This window comes from Mobula hypostoma, chromosome 7 (genome assembly GCF_963921235.1).
Source record: "Mobula hypostoma chromosome 7, sMobHyp1.1, whole genome shotgun sequence".
NCBI classification, from domain to species: domain Eukaryota; kingdom Metazoa; phylum Chordata; class Chondrichthyes; order Myliobatiformes; family Myliobatidae; genus Mobula; species Mobula hypostoma.
In genome coordinates this window covers 171,535,064-171,557,196 of record NC_086103.1, presented here as the reverse complement: position 1 = coordinate 171,557,196, position 22,133 = coordinate 171,535,064, and the positions used below count along the sequence as shown (strand labels likewise).

At 42.2% G+C, this 22,133-nt stretch overlaps 1 protein-coding gene across 3 annotated transcripts in view; it reads right to left on the bottom strand.

Annotated features, from left to right (window-relative positions):
- Nucleotides 1-1,522: 1,522 nt before the first annotated feature.
- The window catches only part of LOC134349089 (interleukin-5 receptor subunit alpha-like), a 74,584-nt gene continuing 53,973 nt past the window's right edge, over nt 1,523-22,133 (bottom strand). For 2 of the 3 annotated variants that reach the window (XM_063052944.1, XM_063052946.1), the window contains 3 exons: nt 11,399-11,495; nt 6,101-6,191; nt 1,523-3,824 (listed from right to left, as the gene is read on the bottom strand). In XM_063052944.1, coding sequence (XP_062909014.1) covers nt 3,753-3,824; nt 6,101-6,191; nt 11,399-11,495 — 260 coding nt within the window. In that variant the 3' untranslated portion in view covers nt 1,523-3,752. The remainder of the gene's footprint in view (nt 3,825-6,100; nt 6,192-11,398; nt 11,496-22,133) is intronic. The other variant, XM_063052945.1, reaches the window with a different exon arrangement.

Here is a 22,133-nt window from a genome sequence, read left to right as displayed (position 1 = left end):
CAAAGAATTGATACTAGAGCATACAATCATCACAGCGATATTTGATTCTGCGCTTCGCGCTCCCTGGAGTACAAATTGATAGTAAATATTAAAAATTTAAATTATAAATCATAAATAGAAAATAGAAAAGGGAAAGTAAGGTAGTGCAAAAAAACCTGAGAGGCAGGTCCGGATATTTGGAGGGTACGGCCCAGATCCGGGTCAGGATCTGTTCAGCAGTCTTATCACAGTTGGAAAGAAGCTGTTCCCAAATCTGGCCGTACGAGTCTTCAAGCTCCTGAGCCTTCTCCCGGAGGGAAGAGGACAAAAAGTGTGTTGGCTGGGTGGGTCGTGCCCTTGATTATCCTGGCAACACTGCTCCGACAGCGTGCGGTGTAAAGTGAGTCCAAGGATGGAAGATTGGTTTGTGTGATGTGCTGCGCCATGTTCACGATCTTCTGCAGCTTCTTTCAGTCTTGGACAGGACAACTTCCATACCAGGTTGTGATGCACCCTAGAAGAATGCTTTCTACGGTGCATCTATAAAAATTAGTGAGGGTTTTAGAGGACAGGCCAAATTTCTTTAGCTTTCTCAGGAAGTAAAAGCTCTGGTGGGCCTTCTTGGCAGTGGACTCTGCTTGGTTGAACCAAGTCAGGTCATTTGTGATATTGACCCCGAGGAACTTAAAACTTTTGACCTGTTTCACTTGCACACCACCGATGTAAATGGGGTCGTGTGGTTCGCTACTTCTTCTGAAGTCAACAACCAATTCCTTCGCCTTGCTGACGTTGAGGGATAGGTTATTGTCTTCGCACCATGCCTCCAGGCTCTTAATTTCCTCTCTGTACTCAAATTCATCATTACCCGAGATACGGCCTACAATTGTGGTGTCATCAGCAAACTTGTATACTGAGTTCAGTGGAAACTTGGCTACACAATCATGGGTGTACAGCAGGGGGTTGAGTATACAGCCTTGTGGGGCACCGCTGCTCAGAGTGATTGTAGAGGAGAGCTTGTCCCCTATTTTTACAGCCTGTGTCCTGTCTGTGAGGAAGTTGAAGATCCAGCTGCAGATCTGAGTGCTAAGGCCTAGGTTCCGGAGCTTAGGAATCAGTTTATTTGGAATGATGGTATTAAAGGCAGAGCTGTAGTCAATGAAAAGGAGCCTTACGTATGCGCCTTTATTCTCCAGGTGTTCTAAGGAGGCATGTAGGGCCAGACAGATGGCATCTGCCATTGACCTGTTGCTCCCGTAGGTGAATTGCAAAGTGTCGAGGTTGACCGGTAGGCTGTGGTTGATGTGTGTCATAACCAATCTCTCGAAGCACTTCATAGCAATTGATGTCAGAGCCACAGGTCGATAGTCATTCAGGCATGCCACCTTGCTCTTCTTCCGCACCGGACAACTGAGAGAACTGAGAGAAAATATTCCTGTGGGATGGAATTTTAGTGGATAAATTCTACTTTAGTTTTTTTTAACAAAATAAACTTTATTCATAATAGAATTATTTACACAAATAAACCATAAACCATAGTGCCTTTTTGTTCTTATATTCATAGTCAGTGTTTTCCGTACTGTTCTATTACATTCTATATAAACACAAGGGTTGTTGTCACTCGTGGTGGTACACTACCACAATAATTTGAGGGGCTTCCTCACCCAACCAGGCCCCTTCCTATCCAATCATGGATGCACCCTATCATGTGGCCCTTTCCCACAGAACTCTTGCAGTGGCTGCCCAGGCCTCAGTGCATCCCTCAGCACATATTTCTGCAGACTAGCATATTGTAGTTAGCAGCATTCCTCCACGGACGTCTTAAATTGATCCACTGTGCACGTGGTTAACACCTATTTGCTTAGGATATGGTTGTTTTGTGTCCCTTCTATGTGAGATACAAGTACTCCTGTGTCAAGCTGAGCCACCTTACTGCAAACTGCAGCCCACAGCAAATAAGAAAGAGCTGTGTAATTCATTTCAGCAGCCGAGATACAACCCGCATAACAGGAAAGTAATTAAGGATGGATTAAATATGTAAAATTTAAACGCAAGAGATTCTACAGGTGCTGGAAATCCAGAGGAACACACACAAAATGCTGGAAGGACTCAGATCTGTTGTTTACAGTTATTTTCTTGTGCAGCAAATGCTCTGGCTCCAACCCATCCGCAACTTGACATGTGAACTTCTGTGTATTAATTGTACACTGTGCATAGCGCCAGGACCAAATATGGGGGGAGCGGAGGGGTCTACAAAAATTGAACTTTGGAGTTGGGATGTCTGGACTTTAAGGAGTCACTTTCACTAGCTGGTCATCTCCCAGGAATGCCAAAGGACTTGCGATTACAGGGAGCAGTGGCCAGTTGAACTGTGCTATTCACACATGCCTGCTGGGAAGAAGGTCAGCTTTACCGAAGATGAGTTTCCATGACAACTGCACAGGGAGCAGCAGGGTTGTCGTGGAGATGTGGGGATGATGTAAGTGGGATGGGAATGGAGGACGGGCTACATATTGTGCGAGGGGTTAGGGTGAAATGCTCTTGATGAAGACCCCGTACCATGGTGCTACTTGATTGGACCCCACGTTGTAACCACACAACTGTCATTGGAATAATGGGAGGCATAGTCACTATAAATTGCGAGTTGAAAGAGAAACAATTTTAGAACATAGACTATAAAACAAGGAATATGGAACAGTACGGGCCATTCGGCCCACAATATTGTGCTGAACTTTCAATCTACTCTAAGATCAATCTAGACTTTCCCTCACACATAGTCCTCATTTTTCTTTCTCAGGACTCTTACCACTCACTTCCTTGTTTTTGTTGAGGGCTTGGTATTTTTTTTCAACTATGATGATTTATCAACTTTTAAAGATGCAAATTTCCCCCAATAAATCATTTCTTGCTATATTTATTATTGCCTATATGAATTCCCCCAAACATGCATTCCAAGATTTACACGTAGAACAGAGAGCACAGTGTAGCCCTTCGGCCCACGATGCTGTACTGAAATTTTACCTACTCGAAGACCAATCTAACCCTCCCCTCCTACATAGCCCTTCAGTTTTCCTTCTCAGAAATTCTGAGTAATTTTCTCAGAATTACTTAGGTTAAAAAAAAGAGCAAAACAAATAAATGGGCAGGGAAGACACAACAAACAACCATAAGATCTACGGTGAGCAGGAACTCCTTAAGGTTTCTCACATGGTCCTTGATTTGGTTCCTGTTTTACCAGGAGGGGAACAACAAAAACTAAAGGTCACATTGATATTGATACAATTCCTCAGGTAAGTCAGAAACCTATGCCAAGACATTTTGATAACAAGGTTGATCAAAGCAATGACACCTGGGTAACACATAAACAAAATACTGGAGGAACTCAGCAGGTCATCCAGTACCTATGGAGAGGAATAAACAGTCGATGTTTTGGGCTGAGACCTTTCATCAGATCTGGGAAGGAAGGTGGAAGATGACAAAATACCTCCAGTCCTAATGAATGATCTCAACCTGAAATATCAACTCTTTATTCCTCTCCGTAGATGCTGCCTAACCTGCTGAGATCCTCCAGCATTTTGTGCGTGCTACCTTGAATTTCCAGTATCTGCAGAATCTCTTGTGTTAATTATATCCGAGCTAGGGCAGAGGGAGACAGAAACTCCTGGTCCAATCTCCCCACAGGGCATCTACCTGGAGTGGTACAGATGCTTCAATTTCTTTTACATGTTAACAAAAACTAGTACAGTTACTATTTCTCCAGATCCACATTAGAGATTCTAGTCTTCAACAATAACTATGTCACATTCTTTGGGGTCAATTGTCTCCGGGTAAGAGGCATTAGTCCATTTCTGTAGAAAATAAAAAGGAATAGTATTACATATTATCGCTGAGACAAAGGGTATGTCACTAACACACCAAGTTATCCATTATAGAGAGGAGACTTACAGCAAAATTTTGTTTCAGTGGATGGAATTGTTATTTATTTTCATCTGTAAATACAGTCAGTGGCCACACCCGTACACCTGCTCATTAATGCAAATATCTAATCATCAAATTAATGCAAAAAAAATGCAGATAAGGTTAAGAGATTCAGTTGTTGTTCAGACCAACCATCAGAACGTGGAAGAAATGTGATCTGAGTGACTTTGACTGTGGAACGATTGTTGGTGCCAGACAGGGTGGTTTGAGGTTCTCTGAAAATTCTGATCTCCTGGGATTTTCACACACAGCAGTCTCTAAAGTTTACAGAGACTGGTTCAAAAAGCAACAAAAGAAATCCAGTGAGTGGCAGTTCTGTGTATGAAAATGCATTATTAATTGGAGAGATCAGAGGAGAATGGCCAGGTTGGTTTAAGTTGACAGGAAGGTGACAGTAACTCAAACAACCTAGTGGATGGGCTACAGCAGCAGAAGATCATGTGCATACATGCAGTGGGCATAGAATGTCGGTGTTACAGAGCAATACAGCGCAGAAACAAGCCCACTGGCTGGTTACTTGACTTTATTTATTGTTTATTTATTTTATTTGTTGTTTTATAGCATTGAGTTTGGGAGTTGCAAACTCATTTTCGCTGTATTGGTGCATGACAAATTGTACTATGCAATGACAACAAAGATATTTCATTTCAAATCTTCCATGCTGACCAAGATGTCTACTGCCCCTGCCTGGCTGATACCTTTCTACACCTTTCCTGTTCATATACCCGTTCAAGTAGGGTTTAAATGTTGCAATCATACCTGCATCAACCACTTTCATTCACAGTCTGTTCAATATACACGCAGCGACTATTTTATTAGGTACAGGAAGTACCTAATAAACTTGAATTGAACTGAATTAAATTGAATTGAATTGACTTTATTTCTTGTATCTTTCACATACATGAGTAAAAATCTTTACATTATGCCTCCATCTAAATGTGCAATGTGCAACTTATAGTAATTTGTAATAAATAGTGTGTACAACAGGACAGTCAGTATAGCATAGAAGTACAATTGTATCGGTGTAAACTAATAGGTCTGATGGCCTGGTGGAAGCAGCTGTCCCAGAGCTACGGTACCATTTCCTGGATGGTGATAGCTGGAACAGCTCGTGGTGGGGGTAACTCGGGTCCCCAATGATTCTTCGGGCCCTTTTTACGCACCTGTCTCTGTAAATGTCCTGAACAAAGGGAAGTTCACGTCTACAGATGCGCTGGGCTGTCCACTGAGTGCGTGCTGGTGGGCTTCTGCTCCAGCCCACCCACTTCAAAATTAAACATGTTGTGTGTTCAGAGGTGCTCTTCTGCACGCCACTGTTGAAATGCATGGTAATTTGAGTTACTGTCGCCATCCTGTCAGCTTGAACCTCTGACCTCTGTCATTAACAAGGCATTTTCACTCACAGAACTGCTAATCGCTATATGTCATTTAAAAACGCAAACACGAGAAAATCTGCAGATGCTGGAAATTCAAGCAACACACACAAAATGCTGGTGAACGCAGCAGGCCAGGCAGCATCTATAGGAAGAAGTACAGTCGGCGTTCTGGGCCGAGACCCTTCGTCAGGACTAACTGAAGGAAGAGCTAGTAAGAGATTTGAAAGTGGGAGGGGAAGGGGGAGATCCGAAATGATAAGAGAGGACAGGAAGGGGAGGGATGGAGCCAAGAACTGGGAAGTTGATTGGCAAAAGGAATACAAGGCTGGAGAAGGGGGAGTATCATGGGATGGAAGGCCTTGGAAGAAAGAAAGGGGGAGGGGAGCACCAGAGGAAGATGGAGAACAGGCAAGCGGTTAGTGTGAGAGAGAAAAATAAATAAACAACTAAATAAATAAGGGATGGGGTAAGAAGGGGAGGAGTGGCATTAACAGAAGTTAGAGAAATGAATGTTCATGCTATCAGGTTGGAGGCTACCCTGACGGAATATGCCCCTTCTTACCCCATCCCTATTTATTTATTTATTTTTTTCTCTCTTTCCCTCTCACAATAACTTCTCGCCTGTTCTCCATCTTCCTCAGACTTATTTTGAACAGCACTCGAAATAAAATTTACCATTCGAGTTTGTTCGCATTAAAAAAAGTTTGCCAGCCGCATTATTATTCTGGATGCACGAATCAAAAGTAAACGAGATTTCTATTGTTGATTACCCGAAATTCTCCATCATAATTCTCAAACAGACCCTTAAATTTCTGTTTCGGATCAGGGACTTCTTGACACAGGTATTCCAGTATCTTGTACCTAGAAGTATAAAAATATCTAAATGGAGTGATTTAATAACATTTCTTCCATCCAACCCTACTACTCAAATACAACCAGTTAGAAAAAGCACAATCTATGTAAAGTTTGCTCTCTGCCCTCCTTTTCTGTGGGAAATTTATTTCTATACAAGGGTGTTCGGTATTTGCAGATACAGTATCCATTCATGGAAGTTGTCCTGAAAAGAACACAGCATATGAAACATAACTAGGAGAAGGAGAAATTAATCTCTGAGTAGCACAGTGCTGTGCAAAAGTCTTAGGCACCTTATACTTTTTATATGCCTTCAGATGGTGTGGCCTCCTCAGAGCCCTGATCTGAACATCATCGCTTTCCGGGATTACTTTCCGGGATTTGAAGAGACAGAAACAGTGAGGTAGCCAAAGTCTGCAGAAGAACTGTGGCAAGTTCTCCAAGATACTTGGAACAACCTACCAGCCATTTTTTTTTTATGTATAAAACTTCACAACAGTCTACCTAAGAGAATTGATGCAGTTTTAAAGGCGAAGGACGGTCACACCAAATATTGATTTGATTTAGATTTTTACTGTTTACTGCTCTTTGCAGAATTTTTTGATATTTAGAAACTTTACAATTCATTCTTTTTGAAAGTATCCTTGCTTTACAGATTTTTTTTACATGTACTCAAGACTTTTGTGCAGTATTGTATATGGAGACATATATGTATTTTGATAATAAATATATGAAGCTTGAACTTTGAACCTATCTGCCTTTTCAACATAACTCTTAGTTCGCGAGGATCAAGGAAGGAAGCTGTTCATCTCATTCTAACTCTATTCAGGATTGGTCCAAGTAATCTCAATTTTTTACTCTCTCCCCGCTAATCCTTTTCCTTTTCGTACGTCTCCAAGCTTCATTTTGAAGTCTGTAATTGAACCTGGCAGTACAATCCACACCCTAACTACAAAATCTATTAGAAAACATGTTCATTGTGTAACCATTGGCACTCTGTTTGTTGGGCCATTGCCAGGGAAAAGCACTGAAAGAAACCTCAACCATTTACTGCACACAGCTCTGATCTCTATACTATAAGGATGCCTATGTGCTGGAGAGAATGCATAGGATATTTAGTAATGGTGTAATCACTCGAGTCAAGCGATCTTCCAAAGGATTACTCCCTTAATGGAGAATACCTATTGTTTAAGATGGGGAGACTGAAACATGAGCAGCCACCACACAGTCCTTGACAGATCAGAGTCAAGGTGCACTGGCATGGCATCCAAGACAACTTCACTGCTGCAGCCTTCCTCCACCTTTATTGCCATTGAGATGTGTCATCATCTTCAGCCAGGTCCACCATTGAGGTCTTGGCTCTATTGCTCTTTATCTGGAACCTCCTGCTTGACCTTACCACTGTGGATGATCTATCAGGAGCTATGCTCCTGATGGCATCGCTCTTAGGATCTCAAGATCTCACAAGCCTCTCCACTACGACAAGCTGACCATCCTCGGAGAAGTAAATGGGATATTTAGCAGAACATTTCCAGGTTAGGAGGGATCTCATTAGGGTGAAGAACTTGAAAGAGACTGTGTTTGTTTTCCTTGGAGCAAAGGAGGCTCCTTGTATATCAGATTATGAGAGGCACAGATAGGAGGGAGAGGTCAAATCTTATTCCCATGGTAAATCTACCAGAAAACAAGAGGACATTGATTTAAGATGAGAGGAAGGAGCTTCAGAAAGGATTTGTAGGGCAAAAAATAGAGGGCTGTGTGGGAGGGAAGGGTTAGATTGACCTGGAAGTTTGAACATCATATGCCAAAGGGCCTGCACTAGGCTGTAATGTTCTATGCTGTATGTTTTAAGTATTTTTTCCCGACACAGGGAGTAGTTGCTGACTGGAATGTGATATAGTCATACAGAAGCACAGCACAAACACAGGCCCTTTGACCCATCTAATCTGTGCTGAACCATTTAACCTGCCTAGTCCCATTGACCTGCACCTGAACCATAACCCTTCATATGCTCACCATCCATGTACCTATCCAAACTTCTCTTGAACACTGAAATCAGACTCGTAAGCACCACTTGTGCTGGCAGCTCGTTACACACTCTCACAACCCTTTAACTGAAGAAGTTCCCCCTCATTTTCCCCTGAAACTTTTCACCTTTATGTTCTGCAACAAGAGGTGGTGGAAGCAGATATGATTACTGTTGTTAAGATGAAAACACCAAAACACGTGAGGCTTATGAGAGGAAATGGAGTTAGTGTACTCTAGGTCATCATGGAAGCGGTGTACTGAGGAGCTCGTTTCTGTGCTCTGGGACTTTGCTGGAAGATTATAAGCATGTTATGCTCCTCACTAGGAAAGCCCAGCAGAGATTGTTCTTTCTCTGCCAGCTTAGGAAACTTAACAAATCAGAGCGTATCCTGATGAATTTTTATACAGCCATCTTTGAGAGTGCTGTGACCACCTCCATCACTGTTTGGTTTCCTGCCGCCTCCTCCCTCTCCAGGTCCAGGTGGCAGTGAGTGGCCCACTCAGTGGAGAAGATCATTGGCTGTTAGCTACTGACATTAGAAGACATAGAAGATAGAAAACCTACAGGACAATACAGGCCCTTCGGCCCACAATGCTGTGCCGAACACGTACTTATTTTAGAAATTACCTAGGGTTACCCATAGCTCTCTATTTTTCTAAGACCTGTTTATCGTCAGAGCGAAGTAAAGAGCTGGAAAAATTATGGCTGACTCCACCCACCCTAGCTGTCACCTATTCACCAATTTGCCATTGGGAGAAGCCCAATCACCACCAGGAGAACACATCATCCCTGAAGCTTTCTTTCTGTAGCTATCCAGCTTCAACAAAACTCACTCAGGTGTATCACCCAAAAAGTCCCTGCACAACATCCGTTAAGTGGTCTCTCCTGCTCCCTTTGTTCTGTTGCTAATTATTTAGCCTGTTCGTTATGTTCACATTTATTTAAGTTTGATTATTGACGTTTGCACTAATTGTTCATAGCTTATGTATTATGATTTGTATCTTGTGAATCAATAGAGTGCTACAGCACAGAAGCAGGCCATTTGACTCAACCGATCTACAAGATTCCCAACTGATCCATGCTCACCGGGACTCCCAACTGATCCATGCTCACCAAGATTCCCAGCTGAATAGCTTGCACTTCCAACAGTGCAGTGTTCCTTGAATTTGTTATGAGGCGTTTCTTATGGCCTGGTATTTGAACAACCTCCCTGATCAAAAGCAACATCAAGAGCTGGAGGGCCCCTACTGTGTCGCTCCATGTTAGAAAAAAAAGAGATGATGTGAGGTTAGCTACCCTGGAACAAGTGTTTCAGCTCCTGTCCTGTGGGTGTTATGGCTTATTCCGAGTGTCAAAAGTCACTTCTGTCTTGATTGGTTAATTTAGAAACTGTAGCTGCTTTTCCCATTGGATAGCTGCCTGGTGTCCAGTTTCAACTATCCCTTTGAAACAGATGATCATTGAGAAGGTATGCTGTGCATGCACATTTCATTAAGTATATTTGTTGAATATTCAGCCTTGTACTCTCTGTAACTTGGGGAACATGAATGTTTCGTTGAATTTTTACTGTTTGTAGATAAATATTCACAGAGAGTGTTTTCTGTCTCACTCGCTAGACTTGTGAACCTGAATCAACATTACAGCTCCTGAACCCCAAAAACCATTTTTTTTTTAAAAGACCACCCAGTAAGCAAATGTCATATGTTTTTATGTAATATCAGACCATAAAACATAGCAGCAGAATTAGGGTATTTGGCCTATCGAGTCTGCTCAGTCATTCCATTATGTCTGATTTACTATCCCTCTAAATTCTATTCTCCTGCCTTCTCCCTGAAACCTTTGATGCCTTGACTCGCCAAGAACCTACCAACTTCCACTTTGAATATACCCAATGATTTGATCTTCACAGCCGGCTTCCACAGATTCATCAGCATCTGGCTAAAAAAATTCCTTCTCTTCTCTGTTCTAAAGGGATGTCCTTGTATTCTGAGGATGTGCCCTCCGGTCCTAGACTCTCCCACTATAGGAAACATTCCTCATATGAGTTCACCCCTGATTGTTCTAAACTCCTGTCAGTACAGACCCAAAGACATGGAACTCTTCTCATATGTTTATCAGTGAGCCAGTGCTAGCAGTGGGCTGAAAAAAATAATCATGAGCAGGTCAGGTTACATCTGTGAGGAGGAAAAAGAGAGTTAATGTCTCAGGTCAGAGAGTCTGACAAGGTGTCTTCAACCTGAAACACTGAGACAATAACTGTTCAGAGAGCATCCATGTTGCCATGGCAAATGCTCTGCCTGAGACTGCAAGAAATGCAGTGACTTGTGGATGCAGCTCCCTTTCATAGAGCGTCCACACTTCTCGCTGCCTCAGCAAGGCAGTCAACATCTTCACCTTCCAACAGGTGGAAAAAAACAGCCTGAATGCACTTACCACCAGGATCTAGGTTATTGTCATTCAACCGTATGCATGTATACAGCTAAATGAAACATTGTTTCTCTGGGGCCAAGGTACAAATAACAGCACATATAGTCATGATCCAGCACATACAGTCATGAAGTAATATTAGCACATGGTCTGAAAGGCATGGGCTGAAGATTGGCAGGTTGACATAAAGAATGAGGTGGATGTTTACGTAAGGCACTGTATGGAGTGGCACGGTAGCATAGTGGTTAGCACAACACTCTACAGTACTAGTGACCCGGGTTCAATTCCTGTCGCTGTCTGTAAGCAGTTTGGATGTTCTCCCCATGACCACGTAGGTTTCCTCCGGGTGCTCCGCTTTCCTCCCTCAGTCCAAAGACGTACCTGTTGGTAGGTTAGTTGGTTATTGTAAATTGTCCCATTGTAAATTAGGCCAGGATTAAATCTGTACTGCAAGGTGTTGTGCTGACCACTAGGCTACTGTGCCACCCCGTACTATATCGCAGTACACGTGACAGTAATAAACCTATTTGCCTTTCCGCAGATGCTGCCTCACCTGCAGAGCCCTTCTAGTGTTTTCCATTTTTTTTTGTTTTTGATTTCCACCATCTGCAGTTTGTTAATTTTCCACTAACAACGAGTTTGCTTATAGAGTGAATCCTGGCATGATAAATGATTCCAGGGTGCTCCTCATTTAGCACAATCATTTGAATCCTCTCCTGCACATCAGTGAATAACAAGCAGAAGTCAACAAGAAGCTTACCTTTTACAAATAAACATCAGCAGTAGCACCATCAGAACTATAATAATTATGGTCACAGCAAAGCTTTTCAAAATTGTGGAAACTGCCTCTTCTTTTCCTGCAAATAATAAAACAAAAATCTGTCATTGATTGTGTTAACTCATTACCACATTTCCTTGCAAAGATCAGACAATTGCAATAGTACAGCACATGAAATGTATTTTAAGAATACAAAAGCAAGGATGTAATGCAGTCTTTATAAGCTGTTCGTCTGACCGCACTTGGAGTATTGTGAGCAGTTTTGGGACCCTTATCAAAGAAAGGATGTGCTGGCATTGGTGTGGGTCCGGAGGGGGTCCACAAGAATAATCCTGAGGATATAAAGATTTACATATTTAGAAATGTTTGATGGCTCTGGGCCTGTACTGGATGGAGTTTAGAAGAATGGTGCAGGGGATTTCACTGAAACCTATGAAATATTGAAAGTTGTAGATGTGAGCTTCAGTGATACTGTTGAAGTAGTCTTGGAGAATAACTGCAGTGCACTTTGTAGATGGCATGCACTGAGCTGGAAGGAACGAATGCTCGTGATGCTTCATGGGATGCCAACAAAGTGGGCTTTGTCCTGGATGGTGTTGGGACTTTTGAGAGTTGTTGGCACTGTACACAACTGGTAGAGCATCCCACTTGAATATACCATAGTTTGATATGGCAACTGCTCTGCCTGAAACTGCAGAGCGCTCAGCACATCACAGAAACCAGACTCTCCTCCATAGACTCTGTCCATACTGCTCGCTGTCTCAATAGCAGGCAGCATAATCAATGACTGCTCCCACCCTGGACACTCTCTCTTCACCTCCCTCCCACTGGGCAGAAGGAACAAAATTCTGACGTCTTCAGGCTAGAGAACAGTTTCTATCCTGCTGTTATATCCCCCGGGTCCAAAATTTTGATTCAATCACAAAGAAGGCATGCCAGCTGTCATACTTCATTCAGAATTTAAGGAGATATTGAACATCAGCAAACGCTCTTACAAACGTCTACAGATAAACGGTGGAGAGCGTTCTGACTGCTTGCATCACCGCCTGGTGTGGAGGCTCCGATGCACAGGATCGAAAGAGGCTGCAGAGGGCCGTGGACTCAGCCAGCTCCATCACGGGCACTACCCTCCCCACTGCTGAGGAGATCTTCAAAAGGGGGTGGTTCAAGAAGGAAGCATCGATCATTAAGGACTCTCACCATCCAAGACATGTCCTCTTCATATTATTACCATTAGAGAGAACTAGAGGAGCCTGAATACTTTAGGAACAGCTTCTTTCTCTTTGACATCAGATTTCTGAACAGCCCATGAACCCATGAAGTTATCTCAATATTCCTCTTTAGCACTATCTGTCTATTTATTTATCTATCTATTTATTTTTCTATCTATCCATCTATCTATTTATTTATGTATTCATTATTTATTTCTATTGTAACTTAAATTAATTTTCTATGTCTTGCACTGCACTGAACTCCGTCTTGGACCGTCCCAAGCTGAGCCATGAAAGGAGGAGGAACTGGGGTAATCACCAAACAATAAGGAACAGCACAGAAACAAAAACTGAAAACGTGGTGGTGGCTCTCCTTCTCGACCGTAGGGAAGAACCTGATTGACACGTAAAGCCTACACCTGAAATACTTCCATTTCATCTGTAGATCACAGAAAATAGAGCACTACTTCAGCCAGCAAAGTAGTGCCCAATTAATTAAACAAAGCTAAACTTATTTCATCTGCCTACACAATGTTCAAATCCTTTATTCTAGCATATCCACTTGCCTATCTGAGAGCCCCTTAAATGCCTCAATCATACTTACATCCATCACCACGTCTGGCCGTACATTCCAGGTACCCACTACACACTATAAAAAAAACTTGCCTCTCATATCTAACTTTTAACTTACCCTGTCTTACCTTAAATGCATACTCTCCAGTATAAGACATTTTGATCCAGGAATAAATATTCTGACTATGTACTCTTTCTGCTTTTCCTATTCTCTCATAATCGTACGTACTTCTATCAGGTTCCTCTTCAACCTGCACTGCTCCAGAGGAAACAACCAAGTTTGTCCAACCTCTGAGCAGCAAATCTTATGCCAGAGGAGGGAAAATGAACCTAGTGTAGTCTTCACGCTGATGGATATTTCTCGTCTGCGGTTATGTTGAGATGTGCACAGAAAATGGGTAGGCAAATACCAAGGGCAATAAATTTTGAGGTTCTATCTATTATTGAGTTTGGTAGACATGGGTCTGGGCATGGGACCCTTGGTTGCTAGGAAACTTTCTTTTCCATTGGATTCCACTGAACCACTTATCCCCTCGTACAAAAGTTTATGTTGGTAAACACCTCTCACCACAAGTCAGGCAAGCACTGTCTGCATGAAATATCCTCAACACCCTGTGGGAAAAGAAGATGGTGGATCTTATTGGATAATTCCCTGAGAAGACCATCAATGCCAATCAGCAAAAGTCCTGAAAAATCAACCATATTTTCCCTCCTTACTTTCTGCTTGACCTGGGAATTGCTCCAGCATTTTAACAGTTCACATTTCAGCTTCTACTGTCTCTTGTGTCTTTGTTTGGCAAGATAACTCATCAGGTGAACTCTCAAACAAGCACAAGATTATGATTAGATCGTGGTGAGAAGAGCCCTCCCTATCAGACTCAATACACAAGGACGGAATCTCAATCTCACTGCTCACTATCCTCATGGTGGCTCCATTGTGGATGAGGCCTGCCACTAATCTCCCTCTCAAATGATCTGGTATTGGTACTGTTATTGGTTTGCTGTTGTCACATGTACTGAGAGACAGTGAAGAGCTTTTGAGAGTATGCTATCAAGGAAGATCATTCCATTAAGTACATTGAAGCAGTAAAAAGAAAACAGACTGCAGAATATAGTGTGGTGGCAATAGCGTAAGTGTATTGCAGGTCAACAAATAAAGTGCAAGGACCACAATGATACTGGGAGATCACAAATTCATCTTTGGTATAAGCGAGGTCTGTACAAGAGTCTGATAAGATAGACAGATACTTTATTGATCCCAAAGGAAATTAGTGTCACAGTAGCATTACTGTATCTGAGTATCTGAGTAGCCAGGGCATCAAAGGTTATGGTGAGAAGGCAGGGGAGTGGGACTAAATGGAGAACGGATCAGCTCATGACAAAATGGCGGAGCAGACTCGATGGGCCGAAAGGCCGACTTCTGCTCCTTTGTCTTATGGTCTTATTACAAGTGCACAGATATACAAATATTAGAATAGAAGAAAGAATAAATAAGATACCTTAAACAGTCCAACAGAAGGGGGTCATCACTTCCCTGGCTATAGGTTAACTCATTATAGAGCCTAATGGCTGAAGGTAATAATGACCTCATATAGTGCTCTTTGGAGCAGTGTAGTTGTCTTAGTCTATTACTAACAGTGCTCCTTTGTTCAGCCATGATGGTATGCACAGGGTGAGAAACGTTGTCCAAAATTACCAGGATTTTCCGCAGGATCCTTTGCTCTACCATGGCCTCCAGTGTGTCCAGTTTGACTTCTAATACAGAGACAGCTTTTCTAATAAGGTTGTTGAGCCTGTTGGCATCACCCGCGTTGATGCCATTGCCCCAGCACTCCACCACATAGAAGATTGTACTGGCAACAACAGACTGGAAGAACAAGTGAAGGAGAGGACGCACACTTCAACGGACCTCAGTCCCCTCAGGAAGTAGAGGTGACTCTGGCCTTTCTTGCACACAGCCTCTGTGTTGGTGCTCCACTCAAGTCTGTCATCCAGGTGCATCCCCAGGTACTTGTAGGTCCTCACCATATCCATGTCCTCACCATCAATATAACAGAAAGCAGTGCAGGCTTTGTCTTCCTAAAGTCCATCACCATCTCCTTTGTCTTACTGATGTTGAGCTGCAGATGATTCAGCTTGCACCATTTGACAAAGTCCTCCACCTGGGCCCTGTATTCATCCTCCCATTCTCCCTTTATACACCCAACTACTGGTGAATCATCAGAGAATTTCTGCAGATAACATGATACAGTGTTGTATCTGGAGTCTGAGGTATACAGGGTAAACAGAAAAGGAGTCAATACAGTCCTCTGTGGGACCCCAGTGCTGCTTATGGCCATGTCTGACACACAGCTCTGAAACCACACAAACTGTGGTCTGCCAGTCAGGTAGTCCATTATTTAGGATACGATGGAAGTACCAACCTGCATTGTACGGAGCATTTCCCCCAGCAATGTGGGCTCTATGGTATTGAAGGCACTTGAGAAATCAAGAAATAAGCTGCCCTGTTTATCCAAATGGGAGTAGGCCCTGCTCAGCAGGTAGATGACAGCATCTTCAACTCCAATGTGCTCCTGGAAGGGAAAATGCAGGGGATTGCACACTGGGTGTTTGACAGTCTTCTTGTCTTTTTAAATGGGTTCTTTTGGGTTTCTTTGTTTTGTGACTGCCTGTAAGGAGGTGAATCTCAAGGTTCTAGGATGTATCCATACTTCGATAATCAGAATCAGAGTCAGGTTTATCATCACCGGCATGTTATGTGAAATTTGTTAACTTAGCAGCAGCAGTTCAATGCAATACATAATCCAGCAGAGAGAGAAAAAGTAAACAAATAAAATAAAACATAATAATAAATAAACAAGTAAATCAATTGCATATATTGAATAGATTATTTAAAAATGTGCAAAAACAGAAATACTGAATATTAAAAAAGTGAGGTAGTATCCAAAGCTTCAAAGTCTATTTAGGAATTGGATGGCAGAGGGGAAGAAGCTGTTCCTGAATTGCTGAGTGTGTGCCTTCAGGCTTCTGTATCTCCTACCTGATGGTAACAGTGAGAAAAGGGCATGCCCTGGGTGCTGGAGGTCTTTAATAATGGACGCTGCCCTTCTGAGACACCGCTCTATGAAGATGTCCTGCATACTTTGTAGGTTAGAGTCCAAGATGGAGCTGACTAGATTTACAACTTTCTGCAGCTTCTTTCGGTCCTGTACAGTAGTCCCTCCATATCAGACAGTGATGTAGCCTGTCAGAATGCTCTCCACAGTACATCTGTAGAAGTTTTTGAGTGTATTTGTTGACATGCCAAATCGCTTCAAACTCCTAATAAAGTATAGTTGCTGTATTGCCTTCTTTATGACTACAACAATTTGTTGGGACCAGGTTAGATCCTCAAAGATCTTCACACCCAAGAACTTGAAGCTGCTCACACTCTCCACTTCTGGTCCCTCTATGAGGATTGGCATGTGTTCCTTTGTCTTACCCTTCCTGCAGTTCACAATCAGCTCTTTCATCTTACTGATATTGAGTGCCAGGTTGTTGCTGCAGCACCATTCCATTAGTTGGGATATCTCACTCCTGTACACCCTCTCGTCACCACCTGAGATTCTACCAACAATGGTTGTATCGTCAGCAAATTTGTAGATGGTATTTGAGCTATGCCTAGCCACACAGTCATGTGTATATGTGGGCTCTACTCGCTGTACTTTGAACTTTGAATCCCTGCCCTTGCCTGTAAGGAGTTTATACGTTCTCCTCATGACTGCATGGATTTCCTTCACGTGCTCCAGTTTCCTTTCACATTGCAAAGGTTTCTGGGGTTAGCAAGTTGTGGCATGCGATGTTGATGATGGACGCTTGGCAACACTTGTGGGAACCCAGCACAATTCCTTGCTGATTTTTTTTGACAAAAACAACGTATTTCACTGTAAAATGGTTATTATAAAAGCAATGAATAGATTAGCGCAATTCAAGATTGTTTAAGTGTAAAGGAGAACAAAATAATTGTCACTCCAGATCTGATGCAGCACAATAAGATATAGAAAATAAAGTGAAAAAAAACATAATGAACATAAATACACAAGATAGCTTACATACATAGGTATAGTCTATGTAGATAAAGTGACGCTAGGCGCTGTACATAAGGTGACTGACAGGAAATGATAAAGCAGTGGTGATTGGGGGTTGTGTTGGGTTGGTTAGGTTAGTTACTGGGTGCCATGTTAACCAGGTATAAATACTACAGAGAAGTGTAACATTATGATTTCTGAACAGAATTCATGACATTTTTGAACAGCCACAAACTCATGAACACTACCTCATTATTCCTCTTTTGCACTATTTTCCAAATTTTATTGTAACTTTTGGTAATTTTTGCACAATATACTGAATCAGAATCAGATTTAATATCACTGGCGTATGCCGTGAAATTTGTTAACTTTGCCACAAAATAACACATTTTACGACATGGCAGTGATAGAAAACCTGATTTTGAATCGCAATTGGCCTGTTTGGTAATGAAATGTGATAATTCCTGTTTTCTCCATTCTAGGCCCTTCATAATTATGCTTCCCTCCTCAACCCAACTACCTCAGTATCCTCGATTCCAAGGAATTTCTGTTATCCTAGTAGCATGCATCCTAATACACTGCTTGGTATGGAAATTATACTGTGGTAGACAGAAAGTCTTTACAATGGGTAGCCAAAACTACCCAATGGATCGCAGGCACCAACTTATCCACCATCAGAGACGCAGATATAGAAACATGCTGGAAAAGGGACAGCAACATCATGAAAGATCCTACCCACCTTGCTCATGGACTGAATATCCCACTCCCATTAGGAAAGAAACTACGCAGTAGCCACACCTGTCACAATCTGTTTGTGGATAGAGTATTCTGAGGGTTCTGAGTTTTTTTACTGCTGCTTTTTTTTTTGCATTCTCTGAATTTCATTAATTATAATTATAATGTATGATTGTACTTAAGGGTTTTTTTTACGTGTTATGGTTAGGACTTTTCTACTCTATGATTAAGTTGCAATTGTCCTTCAATACTTCCAATTAATTCTCCAAGATTTTGCAGGTATTTAATAAAGTTTTCTTGCACTTTTGTCTCTTATCTGAATGGTTACTTGTAAGATTGTCAAGAGACTGGGGTTCTAATTAGCTGGACACGGAGTTAAGTACACTCAAGGGCACAAAGGAGAGGGTTCAAAGGAGGTTCACGCAAATGATTCTAGGATTGAAAGGCTTATCATAGGAGGAATGTTTGGCAGCTCGGGTACTGTACTCACTGGAATGAGGGAGGATCTCATTGAAACCTATGGAATGTTAAAAGTCCTCGATAGAGTGGATGTGGAGAGGATATTTTCTATGGTGGGGGAGTCTAGGATCAGAAGGTACAGCCTCAGAATAAAGAGATGTTCGTTTAGAATGGAGATGAGCAGGAATTTCTTTAGCCAGAGGGTGGTGAATCTGTGGAATTCGTTGCCACAGGCAGCTGTGATGGCCAAGTCATTGGGTATATTTAAGGTAGAGGTTGATTGGTTCCTGATTAGTCAGGGCATAGTGGTACGTGGGGAGAAAACAGGAGATTGAGGCTGAGATGGAAATGGATCAGCCATGATGAAATGGTGGAGCAGACCTGATGTGCCAAATGGCCTATTTCTGCTCCTATATCTTATGGTGTTATGTTTTAAATAGGCACTACTAACCCCTCAGGGCTCGGTGTTTGTGATCCACGCCTAGTGAAACTCTGGCTGAGTTATCCCAAGTCATGCAAGACCTTTTATGTTCTACTGTTTTGTCTCTTTTGTTAATAAAATTCCTAGTTTTTTTTACCCTTCCGAGCCTCTGTGTGATCCTGCACTTGGTTCCAAACATGCAGTGTGACAACACCAGGACCACTCGACTCAAAAGTGGTGGGGGTGGGTTAATGGGTACAGTTAATGACCTGCCTGACGACTTATGGTAAGTAATACCTGCAGGTCATCATTTCCACCCATCAATCCACCCCACCACTACATATTGTACATATTACCTACTTTCCCTTTATGCATATAGAATCAATCTATGTATGTACATAACAGTTATTTGTATATTGTGTTTTATAGGATTACTTTTATATTTACAGCACTATACAAAAGTCTTAAGCACATATATAGCTTGTGTGCCTTAGACCTTCACACAATATGGTATATTTTTTGTTTCTTTTTCTGTTCTTTATGCTTATTAATTTTTATGCCGAATTGGATCCAGAGTAACAATCATTTTGTTCTCCTTCACACCTCTGTTCTGAAGAATAACAACAAACAGTTTTGAATCTTGTATGAGGTAGGGACAATTTAGAGGGTGTTATATTATTTGGAAATTTGGTAGGAGATGCTAGGCATCTATGGCTGACATTGGTGCAATGAGTAAAAACGCCTTTCACTGTGCTGCGAATGTCTGCAAACACCTGGAGTTGCAATACTCCAGCCTCTCAGGAGAAGTGAAGGCGACCTGGGTTCAATTCCCACCACTGCCTGTAAAGGAGTTTGGATGTTCTCCCCATTACCCTGTGCTCCAGTTTCTTCCCATAGCCCAATGACATAATGGTTAGTAGGTTAATTGGTCATTGTAAATTGGCTTGTTATTAGGCTGGGAGTAAATGGGGTGTTACTGGGTGGCACGGCTCGAAGTGCTGGGAAGGGTCAGTTCTGCATTGTATCACAATAAATAAACAAACAAACAAACAAACACTCAGTATCCACTAATAGGCATACATGCACACCTGTTTGTTAATGCAAATATCTGATCAGCCAATCGTGAGGCAGCAACTTAAATTCAAGTTTATTGTGGTCTCTCCGTACATACAGTCATAGACCATAGATATAGCAAGGGTGTCTAAGGCTTTTCCATAGTATTATATTTGTCAACATGGAGCGAAGAGTGAGTTTGCAAATCTGGCTGGGCAAAGGATATGGGGAACGGTGAGGGAGGAGTGTTGCAGGAGAGGTACGGGACAGGTGGCAGAGAAGGAATGCCAGGGCCAAGGATGCTGCAGGTGTAGACACTCCCAGTCCTGAGGCACCAGGCAAGATCGTTAGATTCCAAACTATTCATTTACTAATCATTACAGAATATGTCCCTGCTGCTTCCAGCTCACTCCCCCCACCACCCTTCCCCTTTTCCCAACCATGATTCCTCACTCCTTACCCCTTCCCATTCTCAGTCCACAATGGAGACCCATATCAGAATCAGGTTTATCATCACGCATGTATGTCATGAAATTGATTGCTTTTTGTGGAAGTACAGTGCAATACATAAAATTACTACAGTACTGTGCAAAAGTCTTAGGCACCCTAGCTACAGTGCCTATAAAAAGTATTCACCCCCTTGGAAGTTTTCATGTTTTATTGTCTTACAACATTGAGTCACAATGGATTTAATTTGGCTTTTTTGACACTGATCAACAGCAAAAAACTCTTTCATGTCAAAGTGAAAACAGATATCTACAAATTTGTCTAAATGCATTACAACTATTAAACACAAAATAATTGATTGCATAATTACTCACCCACTTCACGTCAATATTTAGTAGAAGCACCCTTGGCAGCAATTACAGCCTTAAGTCTGTGTGGATAGGTCTCTATCAGCTTTGCACATCTAGACACTGCAATGTTTCCCCATTCTTCTTTACAAAACTGCTTAAGCTCTGTCAGATTGCATGGGGATTGTGAGTGAACAGCCCTTTTCAAGCTCAGCCACAAATTCTCAATTGGATTGGGGTCAGGACTCTGACTTGGCTACTCCAGACATTAACTTTTTTTTTTATAAATAGGCCATTCCTATGTAACTTTGGCTTTATACTTGTGGTCACTGTCTCGCTGGAAAATAAACCTTCCCCAAGTCGCAGTTCTTTTGCAGACTGCATCAGGTTTTCCTCCAGGGTTTCCCTGTATTTTGCTGCATTCATTTTACCCTCGACCTTCACAAGCCTTCCAAAGCCTGCTGCAGTGAAGCATCCCCACGGAATAATGAAGCCACCACCACGCTTCACAGTAGGGATGGTGTGTTTATGATGTGCGGTGTTCAGTCTGATGGCCAAAAAGCTCAATTTTGGTTTCATCAGACCATAGACTTCAGAGTCTCCCGCATGCCTTCTGGCAATCTCTAGCCAAGATTTCACCTGAGTTTTTTTTTCCCCCAACTGTGGTTTTCTCTTTGCCACTTTCCGATAAAGCTGTGACTGCCCGGGCAACAGTTGTTGTTCGGACAGTGTCTCCCATCTCAGCCACTGAAGCTTGTAATTCCTCTAGAGTTGTCATAGGTCTCTTGGTAGCCTCCCTCACTAGTCCCCTTCTTGCACGGTCACTCAGTTTTGGAGGACAGTCTGCTCCAGGCAAATTTACAGCTGTGCCATATTCTTTCCATTTCTTGGTGATTGACTTAACTGTGCTGCAAGGGATATTCAGTGACTTGGAAATTTTATTGTATGTATCTCCTGATTTCCACTGTTCCTCTCCATTACTTGAAATCATTCCAATATTATGTTTCTTTTTCTGTTTTCCAGATCTAGTTTCAACTTCATTCCAGCCTCCTCCCATCAACCTGCACTCACCCAAACCCTGCATTCCTGGTTCCCTTTCAAGATCCCCCTCACTACTTAAACTTACACTATTTCCCAACAACCCCACACCCACAACACCACACTTCCAACATCCACCCACCTACACACCAGCCAACAGTTCAACCTCAGCCTAGCTCCACAGTTGGATGATGATCTTCTTCTTCTTCTTCTATTTCTGGCTGTATAGACACATCTAGGCATATTACAGCCCTCCGCAGGATGTATAATTAATTACAGAACTTGAAGGAACTCAAATTCTCGAATATAACCTAGTCTCACGTATAAACTGAATGATAAACTCTTCAATCAGATGTTGATTCTCTT